This window comes from Emiliania huxleyi (assembly GCF_000372725.1).
Source record: "Emiliania huxleyi CCMP1516 unplaced genomic scaffold EMIHUscaffold_63, whole genome shotgun sequence".
NCBI classification, from domain to species: domain Eukaryota; phylum Haptophyta; order Isochrysidales; family Noelaerhabdaceae; genus Emiliania; species Emiliania huxleyi.
Window position 1 is genome coordinate 505,558 of NW_005197273.1, and position 25,873 is coordinate 531,430.

A 25,873-nucleotide genomic window follows, 5' to 3' on the forward strand; every position below is an offset into this window, starting at 1 on the left:
TTCTTTTTTCTTGGTTGAACAAAACTCTTCGCTTCACAAGGACCACGCCGCAACCGTCGCCTGCGCGCGACACGTTCCCGTCAGCAGGACTGTCCTGGTCGAGAGTGTGTGCCGCCGAGGCGGGACCACTCGGGGACAGTGCCGACGGGACGCGGCTCGAAGGGTGTGGCTCCGCAGCGCGGCTGGCACTCGTCGCAGAGGCCTCACCTTCGAAAAGTCGGGCATGGCTCTACCCGCAACTCTCTCGCTAACACGCGCGCACCGCCGAGCCTGCGGCGGGCGCGCTGCGGCCGCACGTCTAACTTCGTCATAGTGCCACGACGTGCGGCCTAGATTTAGCCCACGCGCCTCTGCTCGCAAACACTCACCCATTTGATTGTCACTGTCCGTGAGTGCGAGATTAGGGCTAGCCGCAGGCAGCTACCCCATGAGGAGGGCGTCCATAGACACCTCACTAGACCCCACATACGGTCTCGTCCGTGCCTCGCCGGCCGGGGAGATTGCTAGAGGTGGAGCATGCTGCTCTAGCCTCACATGTCACTTCCTGTCGTCTGTTGTTTGTTGTGCCCTTGTTTGTTTCTCTTGGCACCTTGGAGTGCTGGGGGGGGCGACAGGGAGGATGTGGCCTTGAGTTATGTGTACGCCAACTCAGGGTGTGTGGCAGCCAGCTGGCTGTGTGTCTTGTGAGCTTGTTTGTGTCTGTGTGTCGCTCGTGCGTGTCGTCATCATCTGTCTTGCGTCCACCCATACCGCGTTGGTGTCCAGTCCGAGCCTGGCTGTTCTTCACCTTTCTACCTACCTACTAACAAAAGTCGAACATACCCTTGCGCCTATGTGCCGTATGTGTTGTCGCCGAGCTCCATACTGCGATTATCAGAAGACCCGAGCACCTATCTGCCCTATATCATTAGTGCCGGCGCGGTAAAATTCTTGCCCACTCCGGATACCCATCACTGAGCCGACAATGCTACGGGTAGCCCCAGGGTGGCGCCCACCCCCATGCCCTCGGGCACTTGCCTGCGCCCTCGCGCACTAGCCCACGCCCTGCCCCGCAAGATCTCACTCCATCCCGGCCTGCGGCATTCCTCGGCACCCCCTTGCACGGAATCTGAGCGTGAGGGAATCTGAGTGTGAGGGAATCTGAGCGTGAGGGAACCTGGGCAGTGCCGCGTAGTGCGGCGTGCGCGGGCGTGCGCGGGCGTGCGCGGGGCGTGCGCGGGCGTGCGCGGGCGTGCGCGGGCGTGCGCGCGCGTGCGCGGCGTGCGCGGGCGTGCGCGCGCGCGCGCGCGTGCGCGGCGTGCGCGGGCAGGGCGCAGGCAAGTGCCTGAGGGTATGGGGGTGGGCGCCACCCTGGGGCTACCCATAGCATCGTCGGCTCAGTGATGGGTATCCTCCCTTTGCTGCCACTCATAAAATCACAAAATCACAACACAAAAAAAATCTCTCTCTCAAAATCACTGTGAGAGTCGTGATTTCTTGTTGGTTAATAACAATCTCTCTCTCTCTAAAATCGTTGGGTCGCTTCAGTTCACGACCCTCCGTGAGAGTATTAGTGTACGAACTATCAGTTCACGACTCTCGTGTACGAACTAATGGGCCGACCCTTGTCTTCCGATTTTATGAGAAGAGAACAAAGGGAGTGATTCTTGCCAGGCTGTTCCCTCGCCTTGGCTGTGGTACAGTCCGCCCGCGTGGTTTTCTTCAAGTGTGAGTGTGAGTGTGACACACACACACACACACACACACACGCTTATGCGGCCCGATGGGGAGGAACGGGGCGAGCCCCCTCCAACCCACCCGCGCTAGGTCCTGGGTGACGTAGGGGAAACCCGGCGAGCCTCGGGAACTAGCCGGGGCAGTCGGAGAAGGGGCAAATTCGTGCACTGACGGTCGGCCGCCAGAAAACACGCCTGCGTGGATCGCGTCACACCAATCCTCGCTACCCAACGCGGCCAAAGGATATCCACCTCGAGAACCCGCGAACACGTTTTATTCAAATTTCTCCCGGCTTCACCGACGTCTGCCTTCGCCGACCTGCCGCCTGGACGCTGCTTCAGTGCAACAATGCGCACCCTCGTCGGCACGGCCGCGCTCACGACTGCTGCCGTGGGTCGCTCCACGATCCCGTCCGCCGGCGCGCTCAAGCCGTGGGGCGCGAGCGAGCGCGACGAGTGGCGGACCTCTCGCAAGGTCGTCCGCTCCTACCGCGAGGAGGTGCTGACCAAGCTCGAGCCGCTGGCGGAGTGGTGGGAGGTCGAGAAGTACGGCGCGCTCTCGCAGGACCCGGAGCGCTTCCCGCTCTACTCGGTCCGCAGTCGCCGCTGGGAGGCGAGCCGTCCGAGCGTGCTCATCACGGGAGGAGTGCACGGCTACGAGACGTCGGGCGTGCAAGGCGCACTGCTCTTCCTCCAGAGCGCGGCCGCCGCGTACAGCGAGAGCTTCAACCTGCTCGTCGTCCCGTGCGTGGGCTTGGGGCCGCTGGGACATGCTGTCCAGGACTGGTGTTAAATTGACACGCCCGAGACTTGTCCACAGGTGCGTCAGTCCGCGGGCCGCCGGGACATGTGCACGACACGTCCGTGACACGTCCCTCGTCCACAGGTGCGTGAGGCCGCTGGAAGATGTTCAGGACACACGTCCATGACATGTCCGAGAGATGTCCCCAGGTGCGTGAGCCCGTGGGGCTACGAGACGATCCAGCGCTGGAACGCGCAGGCGGGCGCGATCCAGAGCCGTCGCGCTGTAGCCACTCACCTCTCCTCTGTACTCACTGCAGTCGGCCAGCGCATTAGTTCGGACACTCACAGTTCGCGCGCGGTGGAATGGCGGGGAATAGCGCGCAAGGGTGGAGCCGCACGCGAGGGGCGGCGCGGCCTGGCGCAGGGCGCAGTTCACGCGTCCCGTTTGCCGCGTGCGCCACCGCAGGCGGTCGACCCGAACCGCAGCTTCAACCCGCGGGGCGAGGTTGTGGCCGGCCGGTCCTTCAACCCCGAGGCGCGCCGGATGCTGCACGGGGGACGCCGGCTCTCTCTTATTGCTCATGACTAACTCCTGACACATTGGTGCCTCGAGGCGGCCAATCGAGGAGGTCTGCCACGGAGTCCGTGGCAACGGAGTCGGCTGACGCCGCGGCGGCCCCTTCCCTCAGGCGGCCTCGCGCCTACAAAAGAAAGACTAACGCGGGCCGCTTTCTTGTTTAGGCGCCCCCTTCCCTCAGGCGGCCACGGAGGAGTCTGCGGCCCTTCTCTCGCACCTCGAGGCGCTCGGAGGAAGGGACGGCCGATTCCTGTGCGCCACGTCGCCCTGCCGAGAGTTGGGCGTGTCGCTACTCCGAGAGATGGTTGGTGCTGGCTGTCGCTCTCAGGCGCCGCACAACCCGCCGACCAGCGTCTGTTGTTCGGTGGCATAGAGTGTGTGACATGTCTCGTCGCCACCACTCGTCCCAGGTGCCACATCGACTTGCACGAGACGACGGACACCGATGAGTCCGAGTTCCGGCCGGCTAAGGCGGCGGCTCCTTGTCTCTCTCTCCCGGCCCTCTCCCGGCCGTCTCTCGGCCATCTCTCGGCGATCTCCCGGCCATCTCTCGGCTGCATCTCGGCTATATCCAGGCATCAGTGAATCTGAATCTGAATCTGAATCTCGGCGCTCGCTCCCTCGCACAGGCGGCGCGCGACGGCGTCGCATTTGAGCCCGGCACCCCCCCCCCCCCTCCACCACCACCACCACCCCTCCCCCCACCCCCTGGCCGGCCTCTGAGTCGCCCTCTCGCCTCCCCACCCGACCCTCCCCCGCCCCTTCCGACAGGTACCATTCCAGACGGGTTCTACCTCGTCGCCGACGTGACCAGCCCGCACCTCCCCACGCAGGCCCGGGCCCTTCCCCTTTACCCTTCCCCTGGACCCTTCCCTGGCCCTTTCGCGAAGGTGACCAACCCGCGGCTCGACTGGCACGCCGCTATCATCGACGCCGTGCGGCGGCGGGCGCACGCTCGCGCTGAGGTGCGAGCAGCGCCTCGTCACACCTCGAGCCGTGAACAGGTGGTCACGCACCAGACGTACTAGTACGACGAGGCATGAGCAGCGCCTCGTCACACCTCGAGCCATGAACAGGTGAGGCGGGTGACGCACATCGCGCCCGCCGACCCGGACGGCACAATCATCGGCGAGCCGGTGCTCCAGGAGGGCGTGATTGGCATCCCTTCACCACGCAGCCTCGGCCTCTGCGCCGGCGCGACCCGCCCGCCGTACTCACGTCCGCGACACGTCCGCGACACGCCCACGACGCGTCCACGACACACACACGACACTCCCACGACACACCCACGACGCGTCCAGACGTGCCCGTGCGAAACGCGTCGCGCAGGGGTGACCGACGCGCCGTACGCGACGACGACGGAGGTGTGCTGCCACCGATCTGCCGGAGGCGGACCCGGTGACACGTCCGGCCACACGTCCACGACATGTCGGCGACACGCCCCGCAGGTGTACCCCGACTCTCCGAAGGCGGACGCCGACATCTGCAACCGCGCGCAGGTCGCCGCCATCACCTCCGCCCTCGACTTCCTCCTGGCGGAGCGGCGCGCCGGCGGCGGCGCGGGAGGGGCGGCGGCGAAGGCTGAGCTTTAGGCGCAGGGTGGGCGGTAAGTCGCTCTCTCCGTACATGTCTAGTGGCAGCCAGCACGCAGCAGCTTTATTATTTCAGTTTTGGAGATTTATTTGGGCGAGCGCGCGGGCGTATTTGCAGGCCGCGCAAAAACACATTCACATACGGGCTAGGACGGACTTGTTCTCTGCCTTCGATCCAGAGGATCGGCTCTCGACCTCCCTTGTAAAAAAGTAAAGACTAAAGTAGAATTAGACAAGCACAAAACTGCCACTGGGTTGGGGCGGCGCCTACCTCATTGCTCATATCGCACTACACGTTTGCAACCTCTAGCAAGACGCGCACGGCCGCCTCCACTCCCCCCGCCCGCTCCAGCCCAGCCGCAACGGCCTTGGCCTTTGAGGCGTACTCGTCGCCACCCAGCACCTCCTCCACCGCCCGCCTGACGGCGGCTTGGTAGCTCGACACGACCGCAGCCTCCTCTTCGGCCTCTGCGCCGTCCGCCAGTGCCGCCGGCCGGTCCACAGCGACGCCCCATCCTTGCGCCACCACCTTGGCCGCGTTGGTCACCTGATCGCCAAAGCCAGGGCAGACCACCACTGGCGTGCCGACAGCCGCGCTCTCCATGAGCGAGTTTTGCCCGCCGTTCGTGACAAAGAGCACCGGGCGAGCCTTGCGCAGCAAGTCAACCTAGGCATCGCTTGCGGTGTAAAAGCGTCTCTTCACGCCTCTAGCAACACACGGTCTTGTCGAGGTCCACCTGCGGCCACGAGCTGGCGCTGAGCGAGTTGCTGGGTACGTCGATGCCCTCAAAGGCAGCCGGCTGTGGGCCTGCGCGCCGTGGAGAGTGGACACATGGCATACAGAATGGACAAAACACAGGAAGGGTGGCAAGTGCGTGGCCTTGCGACACGACGATGAGGGGCGAGGCGGCGCCATTATGAGGGCTGTCGGGACCCAGCGCCTCGAATACGGCGCGATAGACCGCCTAATGTAGCAATCCCGTCACGCTCGTTGCTCTACGTCACGAAACGGCGCCTCTCTTGCCGCGCTGCAGCTCGCCTGGCAGAGCTGCCGTCCGGTGATGGCGCTGCCGCTCGTTGCGGTCCATCCGTGGCTCTCATCGTCCGAGGTGACGACAGTGCCCAGGGACACGTAGACGATCATGCGCGCGGCGGTCGTAGCCTAAAAGCAGCAGCGTCAACTGCGTCACTGTTTGACTTTGCACAAGGCTTGCCCCTGATTCTGCCGCCTCCGCCACGCGCGCCATCAGAGCCTCCGTGTCGGGTGGGGAGGAGTCGGCCTCCGAGCCGCCTGCGTGAAGCATCCCGCCGGCCCGCTTTGCACCGGCAACGTCCAGCAGGGGGCCCACGTACACAAACTTCTTTCCAACCTTGCTGTAGTACTCCTCGTCGCGTTTGCTCACCGGGTCGGCCAGCTCGGGCGTTGTCGTGACGAGATTCGTCGCCGCATAGTAGTCGCAGATGAGCGGCAGGCCAGTCTCGGTGTTCAGCGTGAGCTCTGGCATCCCCATCTCCGCCTTGAGCGCCTCCACTGCCTTGAGGTTGGGCTCACTCCCCTTAATAGCAGCGATCAGCGCATCCGAGGATGGCGCTCCTGGCGTCGAGGCAATGGCGGCGTCGAAGAATCCCGGCCCGGCGGCCGTCAGGAGAGAGACGTCGGGGATGGCAAGCTTGACGCTGGCAAAGTGAGCGACCTACCGGGCCGGACCCAACTTTCCGCGTGCAGCCGCCTCTTATTGAGCTCGGGCTTGCGCTAGCCTGCGACAGCACTGGGCAGTAGACGACGAGGTCTGGACCGCGAGATTGCAGCCAGCGGACGTACGCCGGCAGGAGCCGCTGCGCGGCGATGCTTCCAAAGTTGAGCGCCCAGGGAGCCGAGGCGCCGTACTCGGTGAGCGTCGCCTTGACCATTGCGGTGTAGTCGTCGATGCCGAGCTCCTAGCAGCACACGGAGGCACTTTGAAGACAGATAGCGGCACTGAGCCACCACTGGGTGCTGCACTCTCCTTGAAGGCCAGGTCGCGGTCGACAAATGTCGCTCCCGTGTCCTCTATCGCCTCCTGGAACTGCGGCGAATGCAAGTAGTCTACGTCCCAGCCGCGCTCGACGAGCGCGCGGGCGAGTGGGAGGGACGGGTTGGTGTGGCCGCTCGCGGCGGGAAACACGAAGGCGGCCTTTGGCATCGCACGCAGTGGACGGCGAGAGGGCGGCGACAACACTCGTCCGTCCCCCAGTGAACTCACTCGAGGGTCACGTCGGCCCGCGATGATGCGGCTGGCGCACCGGTTTCGAGCGCCGGTCGCGCCCGTCGCGCATTTGCCCTCGGCCTTCGCCCGCTCCAGCTCACGGCGCCTGACCTCGGCGGTGCTCCCGCGCTGGCTCTCTCTCGCCGCGATTGCTAACGCCAGAGACAGGAGCGTCAAATGATCGACCTCAATGCCGCCTTCAACAGCCAGAGCTTCTCATTCACGGTTCTGCACGGCAAGTGAGTAGGCAAAGCACCACCTCCGCCGTCTCGGACGCCATCTCCTCCTCCGGCGGCTTCCTGTTGCAGGCGTGCCGTCGGGCCCGTGGTGGACGGACGCATGGCTCCCTGACCCAACCTTGATTATCTCGACCTAGGCAAACATGCTGTCTGACATGATCACGACTTTTACCATCGATGAGCTACCCGCCGAGGGCGTCGACAAGCTCGCACAGGCTTCACCATTATGCCGGAGCATATTTGAAGGATTGTAAAGTGATTGCAACGGACCATCTCTCATATGCTCGAGAGCAGGCGCTCGGAGCGATCAATGGGCTGCGTGTGGACTCTGCTAGCGCAACAGCCATGGAGGAATGCGTCCGGCTGCTGGCAGAGGGGGCGCCGGCTCCACGCGGCGGCTTGCGTGCGCGCGAGCTTAGATGCAGAGCACTCACTGCAAATGGAGATGCGACGGTCCTTTAGGGACACCGAGTAGCGAGTCCACAGCATCGCTCCTCGTTAGGCGCGAATCTCCAGGTGACATGGAAGGGAGCGACGGGCGAGCTCAAGCACACTGTCATTCGGGACGGCTGAGCAAAACGCACCGAAGCTGAGAACGTGTTGGACAAATTGGGAGAAAATCGGGAGGCGTGCAAAACAACACACGCTTTCGAGAGCAGACACCGACACACATACTTAGGGGGCGGTGGGGGCGGGGGTGGGTAAAAAGCTCCCCTGCCCATTGGGGCTGCAGCTTCTCACTCCTGCGGCAACTTCCAGTCGATGCCGACGACCGCCGTCCCGCCCTCCGCCCAGTATCGGCCGTTCCAGTCGTACCGGCAGATGACAACGTATCCCAGCTGCTTGAGCCGTTGGACCACCGCCTCTTTCACCTCCGTGCGCACGCGTGTGTTCTTGGGTGGCGTCTTGACGAGCCACCAAAAGTCACCATCGGGGTGGTTAGACGCCAACAGCGTGCCGTCGTTGATGCATGTGCCTCCCTCCATGCTCGTCTCCTTGATCTTCTCCATGATCTCGGACATGACGCGCCCAACCAAGACCTTGCGCTGGGCGTTGGCCAGTGTCTCCATCGTCTTGGCATCCACCGCCGGCACCTCAGAGAGGAACTTTGCGATCTGCTCATGCACGTCGGTGATGCCGCCGACGATGCTTGTGTCGAGGCCTTGTGCAACGAGCTGCACCTCGAACTGGCGGACGTGGGCCTGGAGGGCATCGGCCGAGGAGAGCTGCTCGAGTGTCAGCCGTCCAATGTGCTCGCGCCAGGCCCGTTCCATGATACGCTTGACTCGAGAACGCTTGATTGACACGGCGGAGAGTGTCTCGCAGATGCTATCTCTTCGGCGGGCGCCCACGCGCCCCCCCTCCTTCTCAGCGACAAGAGAAAAAGTGATCTGTGCAATCCACTCCGTTCGCTCCCTCCCGCTTGCCCCCGTCCCGCCCTCCGCCCTCGCCCTCCGCCCCTGCCCTGGCTGGCCTGGGCGACATCCCCACACCATCCATCAATCACGCGCCAAGTGGGAGGGAAGTGGAGAGTTGTGAAGTGGATGGGGCCCTGAGCCGACCTAGCCGCCAAACGGAATGGGGCGCCCAACACGTGCCGGATTACTGTGCCTTCCCCGGGCACGGCCTTTCGGCTCGTGAAGGGTCGGTGCGTGTCGTGACCCCCCCCTGGAACACCCGTACCCCCGCACCATCTCCCGTCGCCGCTCGGTTCTTCAACCTTGCCGCCACCGGGAGCGGCCAGGACTCATATAGACTCGGTCGAAAGACCCTAGATTGGCATCCATGCCTCTCTGGACAGGGTGGCCCGCCACAAAGCCCCCAGGAATTGCGACTCACAGCTTTCCTCCCGCTGTGATTCTGTTGAGCTCTGTGTCTTGATTTGCCAACAATAGACCTTCAACTCATCAGCAGGAAGCCCGGTCACAGAGAACAGACAGATAGAGGAAGCTCACCCGTTGAGGAAGTGAGAACTGCTCGACCCACCCCTGATCCTGCTGAACAAGCTCTTCTTGTAGCTCGATCGGTCACACCGCCATCTGCGCGTTTACCTCGAGAGTCCATGCCAGTAAAATTGGATCTCGAGACCTCGAGAGAAGGCGCCCGCAGTGCCCAAGTCAAGAGTTTTAGGTTTGTTGTTGGAAAATCAAGACACAGAGCTCACACAGGATCACAGTGGGGTAAAATTCATGCGGTTTTTCTTTTTTCGGCCGCTCGCCTGGGCTCCGCCGACGAGCTTCATACTCCTCGACACTCATAAACGGTTTATTTTTTCCTTGGCCCGCGCCTAACATTCGCGGCCCTCTCGCATGATCATCAACCCGAACCACCAGCATCTGAATGAGTCGACTGAGGACCTCGACGGCACGGAGCTAGCCACCGCCGCCGCGGCTGCGCTGAGCGGGCAGCGCACATCGGTCGACTCGCCTCCCGCCGCTGACGGCCCAGATCCGCCTCGCAACCCGCGGCCGCCTACCGACATGCGGTGCCCGCTGCCACCCTTCCCTCCTTCTCTTTCTGTTTGCATGTCCGACCCCCGTGCGCGTGCGCGTGTAGGGCCCAGTCCTTCAACGACGACCTGCTGCCCGAGCGGAGGAGAGAGATGACCGGCGCGCCTGCGGACGCGAGGACACGGCCGCGCCGCCGACCGACGCCGGCGAGCCTGGGCAACGTGTACGAGAAGCGGTACCACGAGACGGTCATCTCGGTGGCGATCTCGGCGGACGACAGCTTTTTCGCCGCGGGAGGAGCCGGCCGCAAGGCGATGGTCTGGCGCGTCGAGGACGGCGAGCTGTTCGCCTCGTTCGAGACGCGCGACACGATCACCTCGATCGCCTTTGTGGGCGACGCGCTGCTGGCGGGCACCTTTGACAAGCGGCTGCATGGCTTCTCGCTGCGCATCAGCGCCGCGAGCGAGCAGGGCGGCGCCGGCGAGCGGTCTCTCTTCAACCAAGAGCTGTTCAGCGAGTCCTTCCCAGGCCAGGTCACCGCCATCTCCTGCGCCACCGACTCCGCCGACAGAGGCAGCGAGAGCGCGCTCATTGCCGTCGGAGGCACCGACCGCAACGTGATCCTGTACACCACCCGCGCCGCCGCCACGCCGAAAGAGCCCCCCGAGTACGCCGCCGCCAGCGGCGGCGGCGGCGGCGGCGGCAGTGGCAGCGGCGGCAGCGGCAGCGGCGGCGGCGGAGGAGGCGGCGGCTTCGGCGCGCGTGGTCGCGCGCCGCCGCTCCCTTTCCCGCTCGATCTGCCGGCGCGGGGGCAAGGGCGTCTTCCTGGCGGGCTCGAGGTGTGAAGAGACGCTGTTCACACCGCCTAGGCGCGGGGGCAGGGGCGTCTTCCTGGCGGGCTCGAGGTCGCGGCGCGTATCAAGGCGAGATTACCCGAGATTGACCGAGGTTGCCCGAGGTTGCCCGAGATTGACCGAGATCGACCGAGGTTGCCCGAGATTGCCCGAGATTGCCCGAGATTGCTCGCGGCGCGCATCAAGGCGCGCAAGAGACGGCGTGTGTTGGTCCACCGGTCCACCCTCCCTGCACACTGAACAGGCGCAAGGCGACGTGCTCGCGGTGGCGCTCTCCTCGTCTGGCTCGCTGCTCGCCATCGGAGGGGAGTGTACTGCCCACCTGTTTTTCTTTTTTAGCGGCCTGTTTTCTTTTCCCTAGGCTCGCTGCTCGCCATCGGAGGGGAGTGTACTGCCCACGTGTTTTCTTTTTTAGCGGCCTGTTTTCTTTTCCCTAGGCTCGCTGCTCGCCATCGGAGGGGAGTGTACTGCCCACGTGTTTTTCTTTTTTAGCGGGCTGTTTTCTTTTTCCTAGGCTCGCTGCTCGCGATCGGAGGGGAGTGTACTGCCCACGTGTTTTTCTTTTTTAGCGGCCTGTTTTCTTTTCCCTAGGCTCGCTGCTCGCCATCGGAGGAGAGTGGAACCTGGCGGAGGTGCACGCGCTGACCCCGCTCGAGAGCCGGCAGATCGCGACCTTTCGCTTGCGCGCCATCGACGTGGGCGGGGTGGTGCACTCGCTGGCCTTTGCGCCGTTCGCCGACAGCGCCGGCCCCGCCTCGGGCTTCTCGCCGCCTCCCTCCCCCGCCCCCTTTTCGGTGTGGGGCTCGCTGCACTCCCGCCCGCCGCCCGCCGCCCCCGCCGCCCCCGACCTACTCCGCCTCGCCATCGGCTCGTCCGACGCCACGCACACGTGGCGAATCCAAGTCGGCAGAGCTGTGAACAGCGTCTCTTCACACCTCTTGCTGTGAGCAGGCACACGTGGAGAATCCAAGTCGGCAGAGCTGTGAACAGCGTCTCTTCACACCTCTTGCTGTGAGCAGGCACACGTGGAGAATCCAAGTCGGCAGAGCTGTGAACAGCGTCTCTTCACACCTCTTGCTGTGAGCAGGCACACGTGGAGAATCCAAGTCGGCGCGCAGGCACGCGCCGCTATCGACGCCGGCGCGCGCAACTCGGCCGCCGACGCCGCCGCGCGCCGGCCGAGGACGCCGCCGCCGAGCCCGCCGAAGCAGCGGCGGGCGCGGAGACGCGGAGGCGACGCAGGCGCGCCTCACTTCGAGCCTCTCCTCACGACGCCGCACACGGCGAGGCAGGGCGGCGTCGCATTCTCGGGCGACGGCGAGACGCTCGCCATCGCCGGCGAGCATGCCGTCACGCTGCTCGACTGTCATTATTATTATTATTATTATTATTATTATTATTAGGCGAGCATGCCGTCACGCTGCTCGACTGTCATTAGTTGTTGTTGTTGTTGTTGTTGTGATTATTATTATTATTATTAGGCGAGCACGCCGTCACGCTGCTCGACTACTACTACTACTACTACTACTGCTACTATTATTATGATTATTATTAGGCGAGCACGCCGTCACGCTGCTCGACTACTACTACTGCTACTATTATTATGATTATTATTAGGCGAGCACGCCGTCACGCTGCTCGACTCGGACACGGGCGCGACGGTGCGGCAGGCAAAGCACCGGCGCAGGCTGCGCTGCGTCGCCCTCTCGTCGGACGGCGGGCTACCCTAGAGGACCCGAGAGGACCCGAGAGGACCCGAGAGGACCCGAGATGCGCCCTCCCGTCGGACGGCGGGCTGCTCGATATCTCCCCACATCTCCCCACATCTCCCCATATGCCCTCTCGTCGGAGGGCGGGCTGCGGGTGTGGCTATCGCGGCGGCTTCGGCCAGCCCTGAGTGAGTCAGACGCCGACTAGGCGGGCTGCTGCTCGTGGGGGGCGAACCCTCCCCTACCCTCACATGAACAAATCCCCCCCAGGCGGGCTGCTGCTCGTGGGAGGCTTCGACCAGCTCGTCCGCATGTACCCGGTGCAGACGCGCACCGACGATGAGCCAATGAGTCATGGACTGGTCGGTACACGACCATCAGTCATCAACAGGTGCGGGCGGGCACCGACTTTGTGGTCTACAAGGGCCTCTCCACGAGCGGGGGAGGGGGCGTCGGCGCGAGCTTGGGCGGCTCCTCCTCGCTCACCTCCTTTGTTGGCGGCGGCGGCGGCCCGCGCGGCACCGTTTACCTCGAGGCGATGGCCGTGGCTCTGTCCGCGTGCAGCTCGCTTGTGGTGCTGGCCGGAGGGCTTAAGGGCGGCGACATCGGCTATGTCTCCGTCTTCGACGCGCGGGCCGACGGGCCGGTCTGCTCCCCCGAGTAAGCAGCCGTGAATGAGCCGAATGAATGCACTGAGCAGGCGCGGACGGACGAGCTGGTCTGCTCCTTGCGCGCCACCAAGCAGGTGCGCGTCGCGACGTTCTCTGCGGACGGCCGCTTCCTCGCCTTCGGCGGCTTCGACGAGCGAGTCACCATCATCACACACCTGCCGGTCCGAGGCCGCGACGGGGAGATCGAGCGGCTCTCGCTGCACGAGCTGACGGCGCGGCTCTCCGGCGCCGCGAGGGGAGGCGACGCGTCGGAGCCCCCTGCTACGACTCGCGTCGCCCCCTCACTAGTGGTTGGCTAACAGGCGACGCGTCGGAGCCCCCCTCGCCCGACGGCGACGGCGCGGCGCGCTCTCCCGCGACGCGAAAGAGCGCGCCCACCGTCATCAGCGGCTCCCCGCCCGCCCTCGGCCGAGACTCGTCCGACTTCAGCGCGCCCCTCCGCCTCTACCGCGCGTCCTTAGTGAATTAGTGAATTAGTTAATTAATTCATTAATCAATAGGCGCGCCCCTCCGCCTCTACCGCGCGTCCTTAGTGAATGAGTGAATTAATTAATTAATTAATTAATCAATAGGCGCGCCCCTCCGCCTCTACCGCGCGTCGCTCGCCGACAGCAGCGACGCCGCCCGCCCGTCGGACGAGGCGGGAGATTCGTCGAGATAGCGCGCGAGATGCCTCGAGATAGCGCGCGAGATGCCTCGAGATAGCGCGCGAGATGACTCGAGATAGCGCGGGAGATGCCTCGAGATAGCGCGCGAGATGACTCGAGATAGCGCGCGATATGCCTCGAGATAGCGCGCGAGATGACTCGAGATAGCGCGCGAGATTCCTCGAGATCACCGGCGAGATTCCTCGGGATTGCGGCGAGCGACGAGCTTCGCGCCCCCCCAGGCGGCCAGCGATGAGCATCTACCCTCGAGGAATCTCGCCGGTAATCTCGAGGAATCTCGTCGCTCGGTAGGCGGCCAGCGATGAGCAGGTGTCGCCCAAGAGCTGCGCCGCGCCCGCCTCGCTGCGGCCAACCACGGCGTCGCTCCCCCGCTCGCCGCTAAACCGCGCGCCGTCGCTGCTCGCGCCCCTAGAAGCGAAGCGCGTATTCCAACTAGCAACTGGCGAGAGGGCAGCGATTCCGCTGCATTCGGCCGTCCCCCGCTGCACTCGCTGTGTCTGTGTCGCTCGTAGCGTCGCACCGTCGCTCGTTCGACTCTCCAGCACCGCCCCCCGGCCCCGAGGAGTCCTCGGCACACTCAGGCTTGCGCCGGCCAAGGAGCCCCCGCCCGACTTGCCGGCCGCCGAGGAGTGCTCGCGCACGCTCGACTTCAGCGCGTCCGCCCGCCGCCCCGCCTTCATCTGGTCGCTCAGCTTCTCGGGCAGCAGGCCGAGACACGTCCGAGACACGTCCGAGACGCGTCCGAGACACGTCCGAGACACGTCCGAGACACTTCCGAGACACCTCCGAGACACTTCCGAGACACCTCCGAGACACGTCCGAGACACGTCCGAGACACGTCCGAGACACTTCCGAGACACTTCCTAGACGCCTCCGAGACACCTCCGAGACACCTCCGAGACACTTCCGAGACACGTCCGAGACACGTCCGAGACACGTCCGAGACACTTCCGAGACGCTTCCGAGACACGTCCGAGACACCTCCCAGACACGTCCGAGACACCTCCCAGACACTTCCGAGACACGTCCTCCGTGCAGGCGCCGCCGCTCGGCCGACGCCGGGGAAGGAAGCGACGAAGACGAGTCCGGCCGCGACGGGCCGTCCGCTTTCGCTGTCGCTTCGTGGGACGGCTCCGCACACATCTACCACGTCTCCAAGGAGGGGACCTTCTCGCTCGCTTGCCGCATCGGCCGGTCGGACCGCGTGTACTGCGTCTCCCTCTCGGTGAGCGGCGGAATCGGCTGTGATCTCGGGGGATCTCGGCGGATATCGGCTGTGATCTCGGCTGTGATCTCGGCTGTGATCTCGGCTGTGATCTCGGGTGTGATCTCGGGTGATCTCGGGTGTGATCTCGGGTGTGGTCTCGGGTGTGATCTCGGGTGTGATCTCGGGTGTGATCTCGGCAGGTGAGCGGCGGCCTCGTCGCGGTCGGAGGCCGCGACTCTGCCATCGGGCTGTACGACATCCGGCCGGATCGCCGCCCCCCCTCGCGCGGCGGTCTGGCGGGGCTGCGCGAGCCGTCGCTGTCGGACTCCTTCTCGCCGTCCGCCGGCTGCGCGCCCTCGGGAGGCACGGGTCGCGGGGCGGGCGGGGCGGGTCGCGGTTCGTGCCTTGGCGCGGACGAGCTGGAGCCGCTCTGGCTGGCGCAGTGCAACGAGTTTGTGTGCGCACGCTCTCGCCTATGGGTTCGGGTACTGTGGGGGGAGGGTAAGCCACGCATTCGTGTGCCCACAGGTACGCGTGCACGCTCTCGCACGAGGCGACCGCGCCGCGCTTCTGCGTGCACGGCGGGCCGGACAAGCAGCTGACCGTGCGTGACGCGTCCACCGGCCGCGTGCTGCACGAGCTCCCCATCGGAGGGACGGTGTGGTGCCTGTCGATTGGCCCCGCGAACCGGTGCGCGGTGTCGGGCGAGTTCCAGCTGGTGCAGGTCGTCGACCTTGAGAGCGCTGGCCTCGTGCTCTCGCTGCCCCACACGGGCGAGAACCCGTCCTACTCGGTGGCGCTGACCGAGTCGGCGGTCATCTACACGCAGGAGAACACGTGCGTCCGCTACGGGAGAGACGGCTCGACGTACGGCTGGGGCGACCCTTCCTAGACACCTCCCAGACACCTCCTAGACACCTCCTAGACACTTCCTAGACACCTCCCAGAGACGGCTCGACGTACGGCTGGGGCGACTTGCCCTTCCGCGGCGCCGGCCAGTTGGTCAGGGGTGAATGGACGCATGCATGCATGGGCAACTAGGTGACTTGCCCTCGTACGCGGCGCTAGCCAAGCTCGTCCGCATGCCGATGGCCAAGAACATCCACGCGGGGTGGGCGGCGCCGTCACCCTACCCCCACAGTACCCAGCGCCAGTCACCCGACCCCCGCAGTACCCAAACCAAGGTGGGCGTCGCTCCGCTCGCTCGCGCTGCTGCAGCCGTGGCTGATCAACTGCCGCGAGCAGAGCAGCGGAGCAACCTTCCTCCAGCTCGCAGTCACTCACGGCGTGGACGGGGCGATGCTGGACACGCTGCTGGCCGAGGCGAGAGGACCCGAGAGGGCGCGAGATTGCGCGAGATTGCGCGAGAGGAGCCGAGATGCTGGACACGCTGCTGGCCGAGGCGAGAGGACCCGAGAGGGCGCGAGATTGCGCGAGATTGCGCGAGAGGAGCCGAGATGCTGGACACGCTGCTGGCCGAGGCGAGAGGACCCGAGAGGGCGCGAGATTGCGCGAGATTGCGCGAGAGGAGCCGAGATGCTGGACACGCTGCTGGCCGAGGCGAGAGGACCCGAGAGGGCGCGAGATTGCGCGAGATTGCGCGAGAGGAGCCGAGATGCTGGACACGCTGCTGGCCGAGGCGAGAGGACCCGAGAGGGCGCGAGATTGCGCGAGATTGCGCGAGAGGAGCCGAGATGCTGGACACGCTGCTGGCCGAGGCGAGAGGACCCGAGAGGGCGCGAGATTGCGCGAGATTGCGCGAGAGGAGCCGAGATGCTGGACACGCTGCTGGCCGAGGCGAGAGGACCCGAGAGGGCGCGAGATTGCGCGAGATTGCGCGAGATGGGCCGAGAGGAGCCGAGATGCGCCGAGACGCTGCCTCGCCTCACCGAGATTGTGCGAGATCACCGAGATTGTGCGAGATGACAGGTGCCGATCATCGGGCTGCTGCGCGCGCACCACCCGGAGCGTGTCGGGGGCGGCGCGGCCTCAGCTTGGCACGCGGCGCTCGACCAGCGGTCCGACATCTGGGTGTCGCGCCTCGTGCAGGCGGCGGTGAGCTGTGGACGGCGTCTCTTCACGGCGGTGGTGTGAACAGGTGTCGCGCCTCGTGCAGGCGGTGGTGAGCGGGCGGGTGTACGCCACGCCCGCCGCCATGTCTCCCATCGCAGAGACGTTTGGCGCGCTCGCGCGGAAGTTCCCGCGGCAGTACCTCCGCCTCCTCTCGGAGATGCCTCTGGCCTTCGAGGACTCGTGCAGGCTCCGCTCGCCGCACACACGCCGGCTGCAGGTCGAGGTCTGCGGCTCGCGCAGGTTTCTGCTCGACGGGTGGTGGGAGGACCACTACGCCGCCTCGGGGCTCAACTTTGGCTTCTCGCCGCGCGCGCTGCTCGCCTGGGCGCACTCATGGACCGCGCACCTAGAAGAAGAAGAGCCTCACAGCCCACCCAGTAGCAGACGGAAGCAAGGAGGCGGGCTCCTCACCTTCCAGCCTGCTCGGCGGTCTCCAGCCGTAGCCACTGCACTCGCCTCCCTCCCAGCCACTTGGCGCTCTGAAGGCTAACACTGCACAGCGCCGTCTCCCCCGCCCCCGAGGCCAGTGTCCTCAGCTCGTAGGATCGCGGAGCCGGACAAGCTTCGCCGCCGCACGATCTATGCCGACGGCGGGCTCCGCGCAGGCAACTCTGGCCGCGGGGAGCGGCGGCGTGAACAGCGTCGGTTCACACCCCCTGCTGTGGATAGGCAACTCTGGCCGCGGGGAGCAGTGGTGGTCGGTGGAGGCCCTCGTGTGCTCGCTGCTGGTGCGGCTGCGCGACTGCTGGGTCGCGTGTTGCTGTGCCGTCTGCCGCCGCTGCTGCGAGGAGGAGGAGGCGGCCGATTCGCCCGGAGGGCAGCGGGGGGGCGGCGGGGGCAGAGGCGGAGGCTTGCGCACGACGGGCGGAGCTAGCGCGGGGCAGTACAGGTGCGGGCCCGTTTTGAGGGCAATCTCGGGCAATCTCGGGCAATCTCGGGCAATCTCGGGCAATGTCGGGCAATCTCGAGTCCTCTCGCCTGCGGTGCCGCCCAGGCAAGTGGAGGGCGGCGCCGCCTCCTCGCCGCACCACAGGGTTGGAAGCCTCTTCCGCTCGCTCGCGCTGCTGCAGGGCGCCGTCGACCAGCAGAGGCGCCCGCCCGCCCCGCAGAGATCCCCCCTCCCCCCAGATCGTCCGCCAGGCTCTCCCCGAGATCACCCGAGATGACCCGAGATGACCCCAGAGGACACGAGAGGACACCAGATGGCCCGAGAGGACCCGAGAGTGCCAGCACCGGCCGCCAGGTCCGGCTACGCCGTGCTCACCGAGTCAACCCCCCCTCCCTCCTCCCGGAGACGCAAGCGCGGCGCCGACGGCACCACCACGCACGAGCGCAAGGGGGGCCGCTCGCCGCCCCTCTCGCGCGACGCCTCCGCCGTCTCCGACCCCGCCTCCGCCTCCTCCAACGCCTCGGCCGCCGAGATGGCGGCCGTGGCGCGCGTGCAGCAGGTTCCCCTTCTGCCCGCCCCCACCCTTGTCGTCGTCGTCGACGGCGTGGTCGGCGCGACTGCTCCTCTTGTCGCGTGGACGCAGGTCCCCTTTTGTGAGTTTGCCATATCTCCCCATATCTCCCCATATCTCCCGCAGGTCCCCTTTTGTGAGTTTGCCGGCTTCGCCACCAACCACCTCGCACTCATCGTCGACGCGTCCATCGCCACCGGCGACATGCATGAGACACTTCCTAGACACTTCCTAGACACTCCCTAGACACTTCCTAGACACCGGCGGCATGAGACTACCCGATATTCCACGAGATTACCCGAGATCCATCGCGACCGGCGACATGCATCGCCTTCAAGCCGCCGTCGGGAGCAGTGAGGGGTAGACAGTGAGGGTTGGAGACAGGCGACCGCACCGTCTTCAAGTCGCCGTCGGTCGAGGCCCTCCTCCACTTCAAGTGGCGCGCCTTCGGCTCCGTCCTCTGCCGGCTGCACGCGCGCGGGACACGTCCACGACATGTCCACGACACGTCCCCCAGGCGCGCCTTCGGCTCCGTCCTCTGGCGGCTGCACGCGCGCGGGACACGTCCACGACATGTCCACGACGCGTCCCCCAGGCGCGCCTTCGGCTCCGTCATCTGGCGGCTGCACGCGCGCGGGACACGTCCACGACATGTCCACGACACGTCCCCCAGGCGCGCCTTCGGCTCCGTCATCTGGTGGCTGCACACGGCGCTCTGGCTCTCGTACACGCTCGCGACCGCCGTCTTTGCGTACGCCGCGACGTACTACTTCACAGACTCGCAGTCGGCATGGAAGGAGACCCGCGTCTCGCCCCCGCCCGCGCCCCGCTCCGCCAACGGAGCGGTGTGGCTCAGCCCGTCCCTCCCCGGCGGGTAGGCGATGCCTTTCTCGTTCCGCGCCCCGTACGACTACTTCATGGACGAGGACGCCCCACTGATGGACGAGCTGCAGGACTGCGCCAAGAAGTTTGGCTTCCCGCTCCTTCCCAAGCCGCCGGGCGGCCAGCGGACGGAGCGCGCCCCGAGACACTTCCTAGACACCTCCTAGGCACCTCCTAGACACCTCCCAGACACCTCCTAGACACCTCCTACTAGACACTTCCCAGACACCTCCTAGACACCTCCTAGACACTTCCTAGACACCTCCCAGACACCTCCCAGACACCTCCTAGACACCTCCTACTAGACACTTCCCAAGCCGCCGGGGCGGGCAGCGGACGGAGCGCACCCTAGCGGTATATCTCCCCATATCTCCCCAGATCTCGGGCCCTAGAAGCGGAACGCGCATTCTCGTACTGCAACCAGCGCTTCGAGAGGACACGCACTCCGCCATACTCGGCCGTGTTCCGAGGTTGGCGTCCTCAGCACGTAGGCTGCCCATATCTCCCCATATCTCCCCATATCTCCCCATATCTCCCGCCCCGAGGCTGGCGGACTCAGCACGTAGGCTGCCCATATCTCCCCACATCTCCCCATATCTCCCCATGTAGGCGCGCGACCACTGCGTCTTCTACCTCATCCTCGCCCTCGTCTCCTCGCTGACCTCGCTCGCCCTCGGCGCACTCGTCGTCTTCATCAGCACGGCTGTTAGTTCGCAAGGGTCAGCTGTTCTGGGTCTCGCAGGCGTCGTCTTCTTCTTCATCAACACGATGTACATCGTCGTGTCGGTGCGCGAGGGCAAGACGCACCTCTCCTACCAGTACGCGACCAAGGCGGCTTGATGAGAGATGGGGAGAGATGGGGAGATGTGCACCTCTCCTACCAGTGCCAGTACGCGACCGAGGCGGCTTGATGAGGGGGTTAGTGGGGGGGAGGAGGGATCGGCCACCGAGGCCGAGAGACGAGCCCTGCCGTGTGCGACCAGGCGGCCGTCATCCGCTTCTTCTACGTGGTGATGCAGCTGCTGGGCCTCGCCGTGGTCCATTTCGGCGCCTCCATGGACCAGGGGCTGCTCGGCCCCGAGGTCACGCGCATGCTGCTCGCGATTGGGATGGGGCTGCAGTGGGTGGAGCCGATCCGCATCCTCACGCGCCGCCCCGAGTTGACGAAGCAGTTGATTCGTTTCATGACGAGTGAACTAGGTGGAGCTGATCCGCATCCTCACGCGCCACCCCGAGTTCGGCGAGCTGTACCAGATGGCGAGAAGCGCCCATCTCGCAGAGACGCCCCTCGCGGCCGGCGGTGAGCGCCGTCTGGCGGGGTAGGTGATCGAGACCTTCTCGCAGACGCGGTACTTCATCTACTTCATGCTGATGGTGACGTGCATGGGCTCGCTCACGCTCGGGCTGCTGCTCTTCGACGTGCACACCGTCATCGACTACCCGCCCGACATGGACTACTCGTCCGAGATGCTGCTGCTCGACGAAAAGTACGAGCAGACCGCGACGGGCACCATCGACCTGTGGTACAACTTTGGCGACATCTTCCGCTCGTTCCACTCGACGATCGACATCTTCTTCTTCGGCACCAAGAGCGACGCCGTCGAGTCCGCCCTCCTCGAGGTGCCCCCGCGCATACCTCCCCCATATCTCCCCCTCTCTCATGGTCCGCCCTCTCCTCGAGGTGCATATCTCCCCATATCTCCCCACATCTCGTGGTCCGCCCTCTCCTCGAGGTGCTGCCCGCGCGCTACATCGCGATGGGCCTCCAGATCTTCAGCCAGGTCGTGCTGCTCAACCTGCTGATCGCAAAGATCAACGACGCCTACGCAAAGATCAAGGCGCCGTCGCCCGTCGGACTGTTCTTACTGTTCTCGGCGTCTCACCCTGTTCTGTCGTTCTCGCAGGCGTCGTCGCTCCTCTCCTCCAACTTCCAGCAGGCGCTCATCCTCATCGAGTACGAGATCATCGCCCAGGCCCTCTTCTCCACCCGCGGCGGCCGCTGGCCGCGCTGGCTGCACATCTGCATGCCGCCGGCCGAGCCGCCCGAGCGGGACCGGATCACCGACCTGCACGAGGAGCTGCAGACGGTGCGCGAGGCGAACGCGCGCCTCGAGGCGGCGCTCGAGGCGATCGCGGCGGGGCAGGCGACGCAGGAGGCGTCGATGCGGCGGCTCGAGGCGCTCGTCCGGGCGGCGGCGGAAAGCTAGTAGGAGGCGGCGAAGGCGCGCCCGGGCGATGGAGTTCAGGCTTCAGGGGCCCGTGGGCGACAGATCTGCAACGGTGAACGGGTTGACGTTCGTCCTCCTGTGTTTCGTTCTTTCCGTGGGCAATCTGGTAGACGTATCTCTCTGTTTTTTTACTCTGTCGTGGCACACGAAGTAGAGTACTCTCCCGAGCTCACAAATCGGGCCGATAGTCATAAAAAGCCGTACACCCTTTAGTGATTGGGCAGACAAGCAAGTGCTCGAACTTTACCGGTATGGGAGTTTTTGGCTAATCAAACCCTAGGCCTGCACTAATCAAATGAAAAAGTGGTATGGGATACCACCTGCCTCACGGAAACCAAAGCGAGTCCGAGTGCATTTTTGCGGCTAAATAAATCGGCGAAATCGGCAAAATACCCGGTATTTTGCGGGTATACCTGCAAAAACCCAGGTATACCCGGGTAATACCCGCACTTTTGCATGGCTTCGCCTCCTGGGACCACACACCCACAGCCGCTACACTAATCAACACTCCGCATACGGCTCTACCACTTTCGCATACCACTATACCATACCACTTCAAAGTTAATCAAAATATCACCAAATACCGGTCTCATACCGGTAAAGTTCGAGCACTGTAAGGGCAGAGCGCGAGCCGCCGTGTTTTCGTGTGCGCCGTGTGGCGCCCCGCACACGGGCTGCGCGCTGGCGCTGTCCAATTTGTGGATCCATACGATACCTTACGTTATCAAACCTTCTGCACACAACGTCGCAAACTATTGATGTCGTGACGTGTGCGACTGCGCCGTGGCCGCGGCGCCTGGCCGGGGTGGCCCGACGGAGGTCATGATGCGCTCCCCGCCTCTCCGCTCCGCGCTCCGCCTCTGCGGGGGTCCCTGCCGGCTCCCCGTTGCACTAACTACATCATATTACCCCCCCCCCCCCCCTCTCCCCCCCTTCACGCCCCCTCGCGCCCCTTGCGATCCGCTTTGGGTGAGCAACCTGGAGATATGTGCGAGGTATCGAGCGCGCATTCCAACAACACGGGCCCGCCCAGGAGAGTCGGGGTGACGGGATGTCGAGTGGAGGCGGGGGGGGCACAGCGACCTAGTGAGCAGCACCCTTGACGCGGGATACTTGGACTCGGTGCCGCGAGGATGACCAAACGAGAGGTCACAGAGGGCCAGCTTAAAAGCCCGGGACGAACTGAGCGAGGTAGCCCTTGGCGACGCTAACGACGTTGGCCTTGGCATCCTCCTTCGCGTCGCTCGCCGCTCCCTCGGCCTTTTCGAATGCGGCTACCGCGTACTGCTGGCCGCGCGTCCCGCCGTGCTCCTTTGCCATTTGCAGGGCCTTGTCTTTGCCGCGCAGGTAGCTGCTCTTGCTCAGGCGGCTCACCTCCTCGGTGTCCACCGTGTGCTCGTACAGCTCCGGACGCGTCCTGACGTTCCAGGTCACGTCGCTGACCGTGCCTGTGCCGCTCTTGCGGCGCGGGCACGAGTGCATGTGCTTGACCGTCCCCGCGGCTTTCTTCTCCGTCACCTCCTCCTCCTCCTCCTCCTCCTCCTCCTCCTCCTCCTCCTTGGTCGGCTTGGCCGCCTTCTTCATTCCCTCTTCCATCTTGTCCATGAGCTCCTCTCCCTTTGGCAGCATCTCGCGGACTGAGTCGCCGACGGACTCCACCGATCCGACCTCCGAGGTGACGCTCTTGCACGCGTCTTGGGCAACCTCGACGTAGGAGGGAGTTTTGAGGAAGTCCCAAAAGCCGCGCCAAGTTGCGGAGCGCGGCATGCCATCGGGGCCGACGAGCGACTTGAGAACCTTCAGGTACCGCAAGTAAGCGAGGCCGCCGAAGGTTCCCAGCGATCCGAGGGCCGTCATCAGCACGGAGAGGAGGACCTTCCACCATTCCCCGCATTCCTCACCGGGAGGCGGCGGCGAGGGCGGGTAGTTGGGCGGCGAGGGCGGCGGTGGCGAGGGCGGGTAGTTGCACTCCGGAGGGTATTCCGAGCCCGAGGTGCAGACATCGGGAAGGGCGGGCAGGGGGCAGGCAAAGTGGTTGGTGCCGCCCAGGTTGCAGTACGGCGAGAAATCCCACCCCGACGGCGGGGTGCCCGTGGATGTGTACGGAGGGATGGTGCCCGAGATGAGGTTGTCGTACAGATTAAGACCACCCAAGGTGTAAAGCATGCTCATCTCCGCAGGGATGGTGCCCGAGATGGAGTTGCGGTCCAGCTCAAGAACAGTCAGGTTGTAGAGCTTGCCTGTCTCCGGAGGGATGGTGCCCGAGATGGAGTTGCGGAACAGGTGAAGGTGCGCCAGCTGCGAGAGCTTGCTCGTCTCCGCAGGGATGGTGCCCGAGATGGAGTTGCCGTTGAGGTAAAGCCTGTCCAGCTGCGAGAGCTTGCCCGTATCCGGAGGGACGGTGCCCGAGATGGAGTTGTCGTGCAGCTCAAGGATCTTCAGCTGCGAGAGCTTGCTCGTCTCCGCAGGGATGGTGCCCGAGATGGAGTTGCCGTTCAGCTCAAGGATCTTCAGCTGCGAGAGCTTGCTCGTCTCCGCAGGGACGGTGCCCGAGATGGAGTTGCCGTGCAGCTCAAGGATCTTCAGCTGCGAGAGCTTGCTCGTCTCCGCAGGGATGGTGCCCGAGATGAGGTCGTCGTGCAGAGAAAGGGTTCCCAGCTGCGAGAGCTTGCCCATATCCGGAGGGATGGTGCCCGAGATGGGGTTGCTGTGCAGGATAAGGTACGTCAGCTGCGAGAGCTTGCCCGTGTCCGGAGGGATGGTGCCCGAGATGGAGTTGTCGTGCAGGTCAAGGATCTTCAGCTGCGAGAGCTTGCTCGTCTCCGCAGGGATGGTGCCCGAGATGGAGTTGCCGTTCAGGTAAAGCCTGTCCAGCTGCGACAGCTTGCTCGTATCCGGAGGGACGGTGCCCGAGATGGAGTTATACTGCAGTTCAAGCCGCTCCAGCTGCGAGATGTCGCCCAACTGCGGAGGGATCGTCCCCGACAGCCCTCCGTAGCCCAGATACACATCGGTGCCCGTGAAGTTGCCGTCGCACAGCGACGTGCCGTACACGGCGGTAGGGCAGCCGGAGAAGCAGGCAACGTTGTTGTTGCAGATCGTGCCCGCGGCCTCGCTCATCAGCAGCAGCGGACGCGTCTCGCGGCTCCGCGATGGCCGTACCTGCGGTGGGAGGGTGCAGGCGGTTCGAGCCGAGGGGGGGGGCGCGGCCGCTGCGGCGAGCGAGAGCGCATCGCTCGGCGGGAGCGGTGCGGACGCGGCGGGCTCCGCGGGCGATAGGCGTCGCGGGGATCCAGGTGTGCAGCTTGCGGCTGCTATCGTCTGCGCGAGAGCGTGCATGGCTTCGTGCATGGCAAACCTTGCCAGGCCACAGCCTCGGCAATCGCGAGAGGGGAACGTGCCGAGGTGTGGGCGCCCTTTTTGGGCGAGGGCGGTGAAAAGCTCGTGGGTGCACTTGGAGCACTTGGAGTGCAGTCATCAACCGCACATCCAGGGCCGGGGAGCTAAGAAGCGCACCCAGCGGGCCGGATGATTGGCATCGGGTTGCGGGCAAGAGAGCCCTAGCCCCGGGGGTGCGCGTTCGCAGGGAAAGGGCCTTAAAGTAAACACAGGTCTCCGAGGGTTGGTTCCGTGTACCGGGTTTCCCCTTAACTTCAGAACGCCCCCTCTACTCGGAGCTAGTAGACATGACACTGTACACCACTCACGTACACCGGTCCTCACTCAGCATCCCGTCTCAGGGTTCCTCCGCGCGATTTCCCGGGGCTCCGGTTCTCCCTGATTCGCTCTTTTATTCGCCAGCCGAGCGTCGCCTGACGGCCGCTGTAGCCGTTTCTGATGTCTCTTCTTTGGCCCGTTTTTCACTTTTTTGTGGGGCAGAGACAGGCTGCAGCCGCGCGAGCAGCTTCACGCGCCGCCATGAAGGTGAGCGCCGCAGCTGCGGCCGCGGCAGTAGTAGTGGCGGCGGCGGGCGCCGCCGCCGCACACCGCCCACTCGCCCTTGGCCGGCTCCTGCTCGTCGCTGCGCGCCGTCGCGCGCCGAGCCGGCCGGGGCCCGTTTCTCTCACGTGCTTCTGACCCTGCGTGACCCCCCCCCGCTCGCGTCCGCAGCTCGTCCGCTTCCTCATGAAGCTCTCCAACGAGACGGTCACCATCGAGCTCAAAAACGGCACGATCGTCAGCGGCACAGTGGCGGGCGTCGACGTCTCGATGAACACGCACTTGAAGCATGTCAAAATGACGCTCAAGGGCGAGCGAAACCCCCGCGCCGCCACCCTCGCCGCTTTTCCGCCACCACCCCTCCACCCCCGCTGGCCTCCTCGCCGTCGCCGCCCCCCTGTCGCCGCCGCCGCCGCCGCCGCCGCCGTCGCCGCCGCCGCCTCCTCCTCCGCCGCCGCTTGCCCTTCTCACGCCTCCCGCCGCGGGCAGGGCGCAACCCGGTGAGCCTGGACACGCTGTCGATCCGCGGCTCCAACGTGCGCTATTTCATCCTTCCCGACTCACTCAACCTCGACACGCTTCTCGTCGACGACACGCCGAAGCTCGTGCAAAAGTGCGC

At 65.0% G+C, this 25,873-nt stretch overlaps 6 protein-coding genes across 6 annotated transcripts in view; 4 read left to right on the forward strand and 2 right to left on the reverse strand.

Moving 5' to 3' along the window:
- The first annotated feature begins 2,020 nt into the window (after window positions 1-2,020).
- On the forward strand, window positions 2,021-4,725 carry EMIHUDRAFT_452523 (hypothetical protein). Its single transcript, XM_005763543.1, has 11 exons — window positions 2,021-2,459; window positions 2,667-2,715; window positions 2,926-2,994; window positions 3,218-3,288; window positions 3,447-3,507; window positions 3,666-3,696; window positions 3,808-3,842; window positions 3,927-3,971; window positions 4,113-4,246; window positions 4,382-4,400; window positions 4,485-4,725. Exons 1-11 carry the CDS (start codon window positions 2,065-2,067, stop codon window positions 4,626-4,628), a joined length of 1,053 nt encoding a protein of 350 aa, XP_005763600.1. The 5' UTR covers window positions 2,021-2,064; the 3' UTR covers window positions 4,629-4,725.
- A 192-nt stretch (window positions 4,726-4,917) lies between these two features.
- Window positions 4,918-6,811, reverse strand: EMIHUDRAFT_215032 (hypothetical protein; the record flags this gene model as incomplete). Its single annotated transcript, XM_005763544.1, has 6 exons — window positions 4,918-5,295; window positions 5,366-5,436; window positions 5,634-5,790; window positions 5,867-6,322; window positions 6,399-6,566; window positions 6,608-6,811. 6 exons carry the CDS (start codon window positions 6,809-6,811, stop codon window positions 4,918-4,920), a joined length of 1,434 nt encoding a protein of 477 aa, XP_005763601.1.
- Window positions 6,812-9,422: 2,611 nt separating this feature from the next.
- On the forward strand, window positions 9,423-11,471 carry EMIHUDRAFT_452524 (hypothetical protein; the record flags this gene model as incomplete). Its single annotated transcript, XM_005763545.1, has 6 exons — window positions 9,423-9,598; window positions 9,670-10,180; window positions 10,662-10,728; window positions 11,009-11,211; window positions 11,369-11,399; window positions 11,437-11,471. 6 exons carry the CDS (start codon window positions 9,423-9,425, stop codon window positions 11,469-11,471), a joined length of 1,023 nt encoding a protein of 340 aa, XP_005763602.1.
- A 906-nt stretch (window positions 11,472-12,377) lies between these two features.
- Window positions 12,378-21,294, forward strand: EMIHUDRAFT_452525 (hypothetical protein; the record flags this gene model as incomplete). Its single annotated transcript, XM_005763546.1, has 22 exons — window positions 12,378-12,492; window positions 12,714-12,772; window positions 12,827-13,087; window positions 14,984-15,129; window positions 15,201-15,550; window positions 15,714-15,783; window positions 15,857-15,995; window positions 16,602-16,703; window positions 16,771-17,081; window positions 17,289-17,350; window positions 17,415-17,634; window positions 17,740-17,835; window positions 17,989-18,193; window positions 18,332-18,404; window positions 18,590-18,644; window positions 18,879-19,002; window positions 19,084-19,218; window positions 19,697-19,873; window positions 20,071-20,211; window positions 20,288-20,344; window positions 20,411-20,707; window positions 20,821-21,294. 22 exons carry the CDS (start codon window positions 12,378-12,380, stop codon window positions 21,292-21,294), a joined length of 3,669 nt encoding a protein of 1,222 aa, XP_005763603.1.
- Window positions 21,295-23,658: 2,364 nt separating this feature from the next.
- On the reverse strand, window positions 23,659-24,261 carry EMIHUDRAFT_55552 (hypothetical protein; the record flags this gene model as incomplete). The annotated part of the gene is made up of 1 exon (XM_005763547.1): window positions 23,659-24,261. A coding segment is annotated over one exon (603 nt), but the record flags the coding sequence as incomplete, so codon positions are not given.
- A 931-nt stretch (window positions 24,262-25,192) lies between these two features.
- EMIHUDRAFT_452526 (hypothetical protein) overlaps window positions 25,193-25,873 on the forward strand; it is a 1,362-nt gene continuing 681 nt past the window's right edge. The window contains exons 1-3 of the mRNA XM_005763548.1: window positions 25,193-25,239; window positions 25,426-25,564; window positions 25,744-25,868. Coding sequence (XP_005763605.1) covers window positions 25,234-25,239; window positions 25,426-25,564; window positions 25,744-25,868 — 270 coding nt within the window. The 5' untranslated portion in view covers window positions 25,193-25,233. The remainder of the gene's footprint in view (window positions 25,240-25,425; window positions 25,565-25,743; window positions 25,869-25,873) is intronic.

Bases quoted from the DNA above. Each gene is read 5' to 3' on its own strand.
- EMIHUDRAFT_452523 (XM_005763543.1), top strand. From the start codon at position 2,065: ATGCGCACCCTCGTCGGCACGGCCGCGCTCACGACTGCTGCCGTGGGT. The intron at 3,697-3,807 runs GCACCCCCCCCC...CCCTTCCGACAG, and splicing joins CGGCGTCGCATTTGAGCCCG to GTACCATTCCAGACGGGTTC. The intron at 3,972-4,112 runs GTGCGGCGGCGG...AGCCATGAACAG, and splicing joins ACGCCGCTATCATCGACGCC to GTGAGGCGGGTGACGCACAT.